This window comes from Amblyomma maculatum, chromosome 3 (assembly GCF_055883805.1).
Source record: "Amblyomma maculatum isolate TAMU_Amacu chromosome 3, ASM5588380v1, whole genome shotgun sequence".
In the NCBI taxonomy this organism is placed as follows: Eukaryota; Metazoa; Arthropoda; class Arachnida; order Ixodida; family Ixodidae; genus Amblyomma; species Amblyomma maculatum.
The window spans coordinates 78594204-78606674 of record NC_139346.1 but is presented as its reverse complement, the minus strand read 5'-3'; the positions used below and the strand labels follow the sequence as shown (position 1 = coordinate 78606674).

The 12471-nt window shown below is 44.2% G+C and overlaps 1 protein-coding gene across 1 annotated transcript in view; it reads right to left on the bottom strand.

Annotated features, from left to right (window-relative positions):
* Positions 1 to 10535, bottom strand: part of LOC146195034 (evasin P467-like) — a 71584-nt gene extending 61049 nt beyond the window's left edge. The window contains exons 1-3 of the mRNA XM_084596186.1: positions 10517 to 10535; positions 5931 to 5988; positions 3170 to 3205 (exon numbers count right to left, since the gene is read on the bottom strand). Coding sequence (XP_084452312.1) covers positions 3170 to 3205; positions 5931 to 5988; positions 10517 to 10519 — 97 coding nt within the window. The 5' untranslated portion in view covers positions 10520 to 10535. The remainder of the gene's footprint in view (positions 1 to 3169; positions 3206 to 5930; positions 5989 to 10516) is intronic.
* Positions 10536 to 12471: the final 1936 nt, after the last annotated feature.

Genomic DNA, 12471 nt, shown 5'->3' with positions numbered 1-12471 from the left:
AGAATCTGTGGTGTTTAAACTTTGCAGTGTTTATCTTGAAGTTTGTTTTGGAACATCGAGGCGATGATTTTTTTAAGGGGGGAGTAATGCCGCGCTACCTTCAAAACAGTATTTGTTGTTTTGTAACAGCCGCCGGCATACAGGCTTATCACTCTGATTCTGGACCGCGTATCAGTTCCGTATTCTTTGTTTGTTAATGCTCAATGTCGCGAGTCACACCTTTATCAGTTTTGTTGTAGCGCAAGATGCACCGAGATCTGTCTCGAAGGTTACGGCTACTCGGATGTCTTTCCACAATGTTCCAGCCCATGCTGGTAGCTGTTTGCGACGTTATCTAGATTGTTCTGTGCAGCCTTTAAATTGAGCGTTACCGAGTGTGACGAGTATTCCTTTCTCCGACGACCGACGAGCCCGTTTGTTTGTATCGCCGCCGCCGAGTTGCTTAGTTCTTTTGTGGGCGCAAGTCAGCCCAATAAAGAGTTTCTTCTGTGCAATCATCGACTCTTTGTGTCGTCGACCTTGTCACCCCTGCGTGACAATATAAATGAAATCAGGCCAAGTCCGAGTGATGCCAGGACATATGGCAGTTCCTACTCTGATTCTCCGGAGCCCTACCAGAATTCACAGGTGGCACGGCAGGAAAGGGTTACCTGACAGTAAGGAATAAGAGCACGTGTGAGGGGCTACAATAGTTCCATTCTTTATAAAAGTGTAGTATTGCCCAAGCTAAGGAGCCGAAACAATGATGAGCCCGGGGTCACTTGCGAAGGAGCCAGTTTTCACAGATGTCAAAAAGCCGCAGGTCCCGTGCGACCCTCTCACTATTTATAAACAGCGGGATGCGTGGTGCAAGCTCGTGCCTGTCCTCACATGTAATGGCAAGAAACTAAAACATCGAACCAATCCACTGCTTGAAGGGCGTCAATACGTATGGGAATGTGGATCATAAGAAACGAAGATATCTGAAGAATCCCAGCTCTGGATGTACACTAGACTGCAGCTTTTGCTTCACTGCGAGCTTGTAGCGCTTCGGAAATCTACTCGCTACATATGTGGGGAACTGCCTCTAAAATGGTGCATATTCACGGACTCAAAGACTGCACTGCAAATGTTTGGAAACATTCTTTAGTCTCACCGCCTACCAGCCTCTGGCACTAAACATCATGGAGCTCCTTTCATCTGCCTGAATTCAAGGCCACAAGATAAGGCTTTAATGAATCCCTGCACACTATGGGCTAGATGGATAGAAACAGGCAGATGCTGAAGCAAAACTTGCACTCAGCAGCGGTCTCCAAACAGCTGTGCCTTTTTTTAAGAACGGATACCACGTGTCTTCTTACTGACTGTATGAATAATGCTACGGTAGCTTTCTGGGCTCAGGCAGATGCCCGAAGCATATGCCTAATGTCGATCGAACACTGCCATTTTATGCCCCGCATGAAATTCCGCGCCATCATGCGTGCTTGCTTCGTGAACTTCGCTTAAACATTGCTTTCTTGCGCAGTGACTTGCATATAAATGGACGTGTGAACCCCCAGGAATCTTCAACTTGCGGCATCACAGAGGCTGTAGACGATATATTATTGCTGTGCCCAGTGTATGCGCGTGAACGAAAATTGCTAGCCGCTTTCTTGAAGCGTTTTGACAAGAGGTCTCTATGGGAGGAGTTGATGATGGGCGCCTGGTGGTGCAAGGGGAAGGGTGTACAGGCAATGCGGTGTCTGCCGTTTTTTGTGCGAGACGGTACCTGCCTCGAGCTTGTAACGCACGTTGCCGTCTCAGATATATTTTCATGTACCTTATCCCTGATCGTTACTTATCATAATTCTCTTTTCCCGCCTTCCCCCAGGGCAAATTAGCATACCAGATTTTAATCATTGCCGATAACCTCTGAGTTTCCTATCAATAAATATATATAACTCTAAGGTTAAGTGAGTAAGTCGGCGTTGATAACAATATAAGCCGACTTTAGCAAAGAATGTTAGATTTTGTTATGTTTAAGTTGGCATAGCTGAGCTAAACCATTGCCAATTTTTTCCTGTCAGCCCTACAGCGGCGGTTCGAGCGCACTTCCTTTTTTTCATGTTCGCGCACACGCTCGCTCAATCATCTACGTACAAAACGTTGTCCTCGTTTGTATCGAATAAAGGCGCAAATAACATCCGATCAAGAAATTCCCTTTCAGATACATGTCAACCTACGTGTGGTAGTATATATTGCCACGCGGTGGTGGCAAGGCAGTAAACACCAAAAAAAGAAGAGAGACTTCGTCGCACTAAAATCGACTCATTTTGGGCTGAATTGCGCGCGCAAAACAACTAGGCAACTCGGCGGCGGTGATAGCAACAAATCCGCTCTATAGTCGTCGAACTGAGTATGCATTTCGCGCCCGTCAACGCTCAGTTGAAAGGGGCGAATATATGTGTAGATATAGCCGCAGACTATGAGTAACATAACCTGGAACATTAGAGAAACAGATGTGAACGCCTGGAATCTTCGAGACTCATCTCGATGCATCCTGACAAAGAAAATGATAAAATGTCGTCTCGCGACCACGAGCATAAAAAAAAACAAAGAATACAGAATTGATCAGCGCGCTATCATCACAGTGATAAGGCAGCATGCCGGCGGTTGCAAAAAAAGAACAAAGCTATAAGTAGTTCTTGGCATTACCCCGCCCCCCTTTATGAGGAAATGCCTGGATGCTTACAAAATAAGCACAGAAGTAAACAAAATAAGAGATAATAAAATAACTAGTGCCTTCAGCGCGCGTAATCAGAACCTTTTGCAGGCAACATGGAAGTTTTCAGGGCACGTCCGGCGCCGCTGCGATGTGCTAGTGCCGTCGGGGATGACTTCATAGTTAAGCTCTCCGATGTTCGAAGAACTTTGTATGGGCTGAAGCACCGCCGCAAGAGGTTTTCGCATCAACCTGCGCCGGCGTCCAAACTCACTAAGAGTAATCATCGGGCTGGCATACACGGCCTGACGAAATTTAATTAAACCCAAGGCGGCATATAATTAACCTTTTTAGCCCAGGTACGTAAAACTTGTCTCGATTCGTGTCAACATTGGTGTTTTCGGTGCTAAATAAGGTTCATTTTGCTTAAGTGTTTGGGTAATAAAGCTGGTCACTGCGTCACCCGAATGGCTTTCCAATGTCACTCACCACTGCCTCCATCCGAACTTTGGGCATTGGCAAGCTCTGCAAATCACAAAGAGAAATTTTTAGCAAATGCACTAATGTTATATTAGTGCCATAACTTCACTGATGAGGAAAAATGGCAACTGAATAGGTGCATATAAAGCACTTCTGCGATAAGAAAAGTCGTTGAAACACTACCTTCCAATTTTATTTTCATAAAATGCAATAAGATGGAAACTATTCTAGATAGATAGATAGATAGATAGATAGATAGATAGATAGATAGATAGATAGATAGATAGATAGATAGATAGATAGATAGATAGATAGATAGATAGATAGATAGATAGATAGATAGATAGATAGATAGATAGATAGATAGATAGATAGATAGATAGATAGATAGATAGATAGATAGATAGATAGATAGATAGATAGATAGATAGATAGATAGATAGATAGATAGATAGATAGATAGATAGATAGATAGATAGATAGATAGATAGATAGATAGATAGATAGATAGATAGATAGATAGATAGATAGATAGATAGATAGATAGATAGATAGATAGATAGATAGATAGATAGATAGATAGATAGATAGATAGATAGATAGATAGATAGATAGATAGATAGATAGATAGATAGATAGATAGATAGATAGATAGATAGATAGATAGATAGATAGATAGATAGATAGATAGATAGATAGATAGATAGATAGATAGATAGATAGATAGATAGATAGATAGATAGATAGATAGATAGATAGATAGATAGATAGATAGATAGATCTCCGTAACGGGAACAAGATATACGTGAAGTCGTTTAGGCTAGATGAATGTTATGAATTACTGTAAAATTTAATATTGTGGCGGTTTAGAAAGTGCAGACATGTATAAAATGATCACTTAATTATGTGCATAAATATTGATTGGGAAAACTTGGACAAGAACCTTCCATCAATTACCTGCGTCGGACCCCTATGAGAATAATGTGGGCAAGCCCAAGTGCGGCTTGCGCTATAGAACCCGCATCGGTCCTATGTCATTAGCTGAGGGGCTAACCGCATTAAAAAAAAAATGTTCATCCAAAGCGGCTGCCCGAATCTGTCCAAAGTAGGACCCTCGGGGGGAGTTGGCGGGATGTGCCGTTTTGGCAATGCCGGAAAAATGTGGGCTGCCTGCATCGGTCCCTAGTGGGGCCCATCGGGGCTTTGTCGACAGCCTCCTTCAGGCCTACGTCTGCCCCTCTTGCAGCACCCACATTGAACCCACCGGGGCTGTCCTGCATAGCCTATATCGGCCCCACCGGGGCCCACCCTTCATAGCCCACTTTGCAGAACAGAACTCGTTCACAATTCTCCCGTCGTATACCGAGTTCGTCAAGACATTCATGCACCTTTCCCAGTTACTGAACTACTCTTCGATTTCAAAGCGGTGATGTGTTATTCTAGGTATTGTGTTTAAATGCTGCTAAATCGATTCACGTCTGACATTGGTCTCCTTTGCACTCCTTAATATGACTTAAGTCTATGAATAAGCACAACATCAAAACAATACCATTCCTCTACATGAGATATCCTTCTCCAATATTCCCTTTCGCCGTTGTCGTTACTGGGAGCTGTGTGTGTAAATTTCTCTGTTTCATTCATTATCACAATCTACAGTCTTTGTCAGGTGTAGAGTCCAGGGAGTCTGCTTGCTTGCCATTTCGCGCACTTGCAGAGCGTTTTCTGTGTTCCGAATGTCTTGGTAAGAATTGTAAGAAGATTTTTTATTCTAACCTCTCCAATGGTAAGGACCTCAACTAATGCTAAATCAGCGCTACCACCGGCTCAGAAGCATACGACGTGTGCTCTACACTGCTTACAAAGGCTGCAGCCCCTGTACCGGCCGTTTGAGACATGACACACGAAAAATGTTTTCCATTTCTTTGGAGTTACTGGCTTCGTGTATGTTGATAGCAGTGAAACTGCGTCGAATCGCTAGGAGGCTTAACCACTTTGCGCTTCTTTCACTCTTTATAATCATTTTGAGTAAGAACATTGAGTATTAAACTCTACAGATTGGTTGCAAATGGCTCGCTTTCTGGGTATCTTCCCGCGAGATGTTACGTAGCTTTGCCTCCCAAATGTTTTCTTAGGATGAAAGTCCATGGTAGAAAAGTTCCTGATTTCTTGCACCATTTCATTAGCAACACATCCCAGAGAGGTTTTGGCATTATCTAAAATCCTACGAAGATGTGGGAAACACATATTTTGCATATTAGTTGTGTGACGAAGTGCACAGAAGCTTATGACGGAACATTGTTTCGCTCGACTAATATGTATGAGAATAACCACGTTTCCGAATCTTTGCAATTGCGTTGGGTAGCTACACTCAAAAAGCGTTTGCAGCATTTTCACTTTACACTTGGAACTAGTTTCTACATACGTACATGTCCGCAGTAAATTATAGCCAGAACACTAAGCAAACCAAAGTAAACGCCCATGGAGCCTGCTACCCCGACGCCCTTCAATGAGTCTTCACCAATGCCTGACGCCCGAGCGGAACAAAGTCGAAACTATGGCATTAAAGCATTGGCTCCATACGCTGCGCGAGTAATCAGGCTCATCCTTTTGGAGACCGAGTGGGAGCGACATTGCAAAGAAAATTTCAGTTTGTTGCATATTAAAGTGACTGTGGCATTCAGAACCTAGCTAGCGCCGGTTATGAACGACAAGATCCTAGCCGAGACCCTGAAATTTGATCACCACTCTTATTCATCAGCAGTCAACTTACCGAGCATCCTTAGAAGTGTTGAGAAGGAACACATTATATAGAGCGCTGCCTTGAAATCCTGCGTAAACGGAAAGAAAAAAACATTGCATAAACAAAAAATACAAAGAATTAGTTGGGTTTACTTAATCAGATTATTCGAGAGTGCGCAAGGAAACAAGTTTTAATGACTACCAAATGCTTGAGAATGCGATATGAGCTCAGAATAACTTGTTTGCAATAATATGAAGAGTACCATTTGGGTAGAACTAGGAAAATGAACATATTGTGTTACCAAAAACCCTATACTTTATTACTTATTATTCATAGTCTAACAAAATAACACATATTTCTGCAATCCAAATTGCACCATTAAAGATTGCCTTCAAATTAGTGCAAAAAAAATTCCGAACTACTTGTATGTATTTACAGCCAAATTATCCAGCTTCTTCCGCCCTTCAATGTAATTTGGTTTTAGGTGTCAAAATGCCAATATTAGAGAGAAGATATACATCAGTGCACATAATCGCAGGACTATGCAAGAATAAACGTTGGACTCTCCTCACATGTAGGCTACATGCTGTAGCAGAAAAAAACTCTGGCTGCGCAATGCCGCATACGTGGCGAAGCTCTGCTACTGTGAGCGTAAACGCCGCCAGTATATTAAAATAGCAGCCCCTTTCTTCCTTAGCTATGAAGAATAATCACCATGTCGGGCCATTTTGAAACAGCTGCGGAAACTGTTTTCCCCTACTCACAGCCCTTCTCTAGACAAGCTTAGAGCAGTACAGAACTTATTCGCGGTTTTCTTTTCTGTGCCTTAAATTGTAGTTTTAGCCGGTGATAAAAATGGCGGTTTCTTAGCTCACCTACGCCAGGATATACGTAGTGAGAGGTACGTCTTCTTGGCTGAGCATGAGAGACATGAGTAATGAGAGACATTCCGTACACCCATCTTTTATTCATTTTTCATGACAGAGACGCAGACTGCCGCTGATCTGTGAAGTAACACGCAGGGGTCTCAATTTTGTCTGTAAAGTGTTTCTATTTGGCTGTCTCCAAAGGCAAGGTCTCATACTTTAGATTACTTACTGGTTTCAAGTCCACTTGGTGGCATGGTCTCTCGCACACACTACACATGTGTCCAAACGGGTTGTTCACAGTGTGCTTCAAATGTGCGGGTCGCAAGTGCACTTTCGGAGACTAGAATGGAGCGACCAGTTGCACGACGTGCCTTCAGATTCTGTTCTGTTGGTTCCAGTTCACTGAACTCTTCCACAGGCCCCTTCTCGGCATCTATGATCTGCATATTACGCTCGGCAGCCTGGCATCGCCGTAAAATTGGCAAGCCGTTCCTCCCTCTATTTGGGAGTCTCCGCTGCTCTCTTCGACGTCTTACGTTCAATCTCGCTCTGCTGCAGCTATGCATTGCGCTTTACACTCTGCCAGCGGCTGCGTTTTGGTGGAGGCGAAAAGGGTAAACGTCCGTGTGGTGTGCGTTGCCAGTGCACGTTAAACATCCTCAAGTGTTCAAAATAACTCCGTAGCCCTCCACTACGACTCCTCTTTTTCTTTTTCCACTTTCTCTCCAACCTTCCTCCCTTTCAATAAAGCAATTTGATGATGATGATGATGATGAAAAACATTTCGTTTTATACACAAGTGTACAGCAGCGGTCCTTAAGGGGCCACCCCTTCAATTACTAGGCGGGCTCTCTTTTACGGGAGCCCATTAGCTTCGGCCGCGGCCCAAGAAAGCTCGGCCAAGGATTGTTGCGCCGTCAGGTCAGAGCAGCCGAGCAGGGCCGCCTCCCTATCCTCCCGGGAAAGGTTTGGGACAGGAGTGGGGCACTGAGCAAGTGTGACAAATAATGCGCCTTGCTTTTGTTGTGAATCAAGGTAATAATATTATTATCATTGTGATCTGCATCTTGGCGCATTACTCCTATCATGATGAACCTTATTAACTATTTGGCGGTTCCGCACAGGTGCATCTGTTTGCTTCTCTGTATATATTTCGTCTCTGTTAAAACAAACTTAGTTTTGAGTCTACGCTTAACCTGTTCTTTAAGTGTGCACTCGTCGTCATTTTTAGGGCAGCGAATGTTTTCAATCATACTACTAGTTAAGCTGGAACATGTTCGTGGCCGGATAGATCGGGTAATGGCTGCTAGTATGAGTCATTAAAAGCTTTTGCGATGAAATGACGGTGGATGTAGCGTAGTTAGGCCAACTGCGAGCTTAGTGCGCTTACTCTTCGGTTCCTACTTCGTTCCTACAGTTTTGGCTTAGCAGATTTCTAAAGATACAAGCTTATACCCTCCCATGTTATGTGAAAGTCTGCCCAGAAATGATACGCAGCAAGGTGTTACGCAAGCCGTTTTACCCTGCCTGCTAGACCTAGCAATAGTGAAGTGGAATCTAACCCAAGGAATCTGGTGGTCTAAACTATATCGTAAAAGTGCTACTTAAATTGCCTTTAACAGCCTTCGTTTGCACACCCTGCAGACAGGAGGAAGACAGGCAGATTATTATCACATAAATTGTCGAATGGCAATGCGACTAATGCAGATGGCGCTGACAAGATGCCGTAGTTAATGCACTCACCATCCTGATTCGACTACTCATCTATAACTGCTGGTCAAGGATGCACTTCAAATAAGCTTATGCGGAGTCTCGTTCTGCAGAACATTCCTCTTTACTGGAGACGTCGTGCGCATATCAATAGAGCCAGTTTTTATTACCAAAGATAGGGGAGGGATCGAAGCAATTGCTCTCTGTAGAAACCGAGTGGTAATATAAGAATTCAGAAGCCGTGAGACAGTGCTCTTGGCAGGGGCTGCCCGTCGCTGCAGGTCAATGGGGACGGAACTGGAATGCTAATTGCAAAAATTTCAATTCCGGCCGCCCTTCATATGCGGGCACCTCCCGCATTGCGCGATGAACAAGCACCTTAATGATCAGCAGGTGGTCCAAATATACGGTGACCTCGACGAAAATATCGCTCGCGTCTGATTCACTTTAGAGCTCAAAAGATGTAAACTAAACCATAAAAAATGAGTCAAACATAAGTGAGAAAACAAAGTAAACACATCTTTTGATATAAAAAATATATCCGACCTACGTTTCAAACCGCAAACCTACCACACTATGTATCAATAAGAAATTTTAATGGTCTATCCTAGTACGTGAGGTTATCCCTTACAGTCCAAATTGTGGTTGCTGCTGTGCCACGAGGTTTCTCCAGTGAAAAAGTCAAGTATCGTAAATTTTACGACGCCCTATTCCCAAGTGCTCCCCACGTGGTGAGTGATTAGCTGTAACCCTTGCATTCTCCAACTCAGAAAAATTCTGATCACAGTCACCACTGACTACTTGACTCAGTATGAAGGGCCCGCTGCTCTTCCTAGTGGAATAACTAACCAAGCTGCAAAATTTGTTTTCACTACAGATCGTTCTGCGCCACGATGCTCAACGAGTTGTGATTACCTAAATGGGAGGCGCATTTTCGGAAAGGTTATACTGGTATATTCTTCAATTCAGTCGCACATCACAGCAAGATGACTTCCTGTGACCCATAAAAGCAGGACCCAGCCAAACCGCTATTCACGTTCCTTGCAGAAGTGTTTTTAGTTTACGCGCTTGCGAAGCATAAACATGAAATGAAGTACTGAATTACGAATTGTTCGTAGGTTGACCAACACTGCAATCTTAGGCGCCCGGACGATGAACACTGGAGACGGGATCTTGTAGAATTTAGTCGCAATTCCTGATAAGCGGCCTAAGCAAAATTCTCTTGCGACACATTTGCGATTCCTGTTATGCTCTGTCATGTGTTGTGGCCCTGAACTATAATGTCATTCTTCGCGTAGCTGTACGACGGCTTGGCGGACACCCCAGGTGGTCCTCATGATTGGATCGAAACGCTAATACGCAAAGACATCCTCACCCGTTCCAAGCAACTCGTGAATTTTTTAGTGAATTTCGCAGTGGGGCGGCAAAAGGAGGGAGCTTGATAAGGCTGAAAAAGACCAAGCGCACAGACTCGCTCTCGGAGCGGGCGTTGTTTGATGATGCCGCTACTGGCTCTAGGCTTTATCGAATATGTGGCTTTCAACATGTGTTTTCACTTACGTGAAAATGTAATTGTAATATGACCAAAGGACCTGCTAAATGGGCATGCTGTGGCCTAGTTGTAGCGCGCGCTTGGCTCGGAATTTAAGTGACTGCAATGTTCGTTCCTATTCCACCTTTGTATGTCAAAACTGCTACCCAAGATGGCAGTACTGCTGTCACATAGCATATTGTAAAAACGAAAAACGACACCCTAACACAAAGAAGCAGAGCCCGAAACTCTTCACAAGTCCATGGCAGCTTAGGTTACAGCCTGATAATGTTTACTTTGAGGAGTGAGTTGGTGTCAGGCAGTCGAGTGCACTTTGCTTAGAGCGAGAGAATAAAGAGCAGTGCATGGGCAGAGACCATCTTCTGTCTTCTAGTCAAGAGTTCAAGGAGCGTTTCAAGGCTCCTTTAACAACATATATTGAATTATGATAACTGCAAACCACTCGCCACAAGAAAATTCGCTGCGGAGCTACAAGAGATGCTTACCATATTTATCCGCTTGTTCCGCGCTGAAAGTCAGTGCACGACACTCATTTATATACTGCATCGCGTCTTATTAAAACGAAAAACTCAATAGAACAAAAACATTTGTACTCTCGCCGCTGATCGTCATAGGTTATACACCGAAACTATACTTGACTATTCATGTTACCGCAACAAAAATATTAAAAGCGAGCCGCAAATACTTTATTAAAGGATATATTTTTTTTTGGTGCGCTTTTTGCTAAATACTCTTCACGACGTAGCCATTTTCGCAGATGCGTGCTCTTTCCAACAGTTATGTGGTGATAATGCATATGCACCGCCGTTGCAGAGGAAATATTTCAAGCACACCCTGCACTGCGCACTATGTAAGCCACGGGCCTGACTGTGCGAGTATATCTTTTAATATAAAGAGGACGTATAAAGAATGAGAGATTGAAGGAAGAACTGCTGCATAGAACGGTAGCGTTCAATACAATCATATTAAGGAGGAATCAATTCGTTTCGGTTTTAGGAAAATTGCAGTTCACTAGATAGGTTTGTAAACTTACTCATTTTTTAATAAAAGCGGCCTGCTTACTAGGTGCTTATCTCCAGTGCAAGTTTCTCTAGCCAGCAGATATTGAAAGTTCAATCAGGTACTCGTCAGATATGCGCGATAAATATCTAGAATGAAGCGGCATTTGATACGCCTACACAGTTTTCGCGATTTGTGAATTGTATTGTGTAGATCTGCGACGCTCTCTACTTCCTGGAGCTGGAGTCGAGTTGGTAGAAGCCGGAATAGCGGAGTGGCCCTCTTGAGTCATGACGATGGTGGTCGGGGTCAAACGGCGGCCAGAATGAAGCTCCAGGTGGATGCAGGTGACGAAGCAGCGGGGAAATCAAGGCGCACCTCCACCACGTGTAAGGCAACGCGAAGGTCGGACTTGGGGGATCAGGCTTTATTGCAGACCTGAAGCCTTGGTCGCGCACTGCAGCCAAACACACTCCGCGATGACGATGGGTATCTACAAGAGGGAGCAGGATGAAGATGAAGCAGCACGTTCAGCCGTGTGGAAGATGAAGCGGCACACAGTGCTCACAATATTTGTCTATAAAAATCTGTATCTTACATGTTCGGTACGGGCACTGTGGGTTTCACGGCAGGCAGGACCGATGATCAAAGGCAGTGAGACTAGCCAAAAATAGATTATACTTTCGATAATTTTGCGTCCCCTAGCACAACGTAAACTCGATAAGGGCGATAGCGCCACATGAGCTCGATTGTGGAAAGAATCTTCTTATCTATCGCTTAACATAAGGCTGGCTTCTGACGCTGATGGCAGCCATGGGTTAGCTATAGCCACAGCTCATGAAGTTTGTTGCCATATATAGAATGCACTGTCTCTGTCAGGTTAACGGGGACAGAAAACAAACGCTAACAAGGCATAGGAAAGCACGCGGTGCCGATTAAGCGAAGGAGGCTCATAGATATAGTAAATACATCGCAATCAGCAAAGCGAAGAAGATAGAAATCACGGAACGCCCTGCCGGGGTGTCGCAGTGATTACGGTGCTCGACTACTGTTCCCAAGGAAGCGGGATCGAATCCCGGCCTCGGTGGCCACTTTTCGATGGAGGCGACAAGCAAGAAGCTTGTGTGTTGTGCGTGGTCAAGGCACGTTAAGAACCCCATGTATACGAAATTTCCGGAGTTCTACACTGCGGCTCTCTCACAGCCTGCGTTGCTTTAGTGCGTTAAACCCAACAACTCCAACCAAACCAGAAATCAAGGAACAGTTCGAAGAAAAGCAATGAATAAGTCTACTTCACGAGTCGGCTGGTTATCAGCGCTTTTTGTGAAAAGCCCTGTTTGAGCAGCAGTTATATGGAAGGAGCGCAGAAAGGTAGGCCTCATTTCGGACAAGTTCCACCAAATTTTGGTGTTTATGTGTTCTTTCAGCGGTAAGCTTGTAG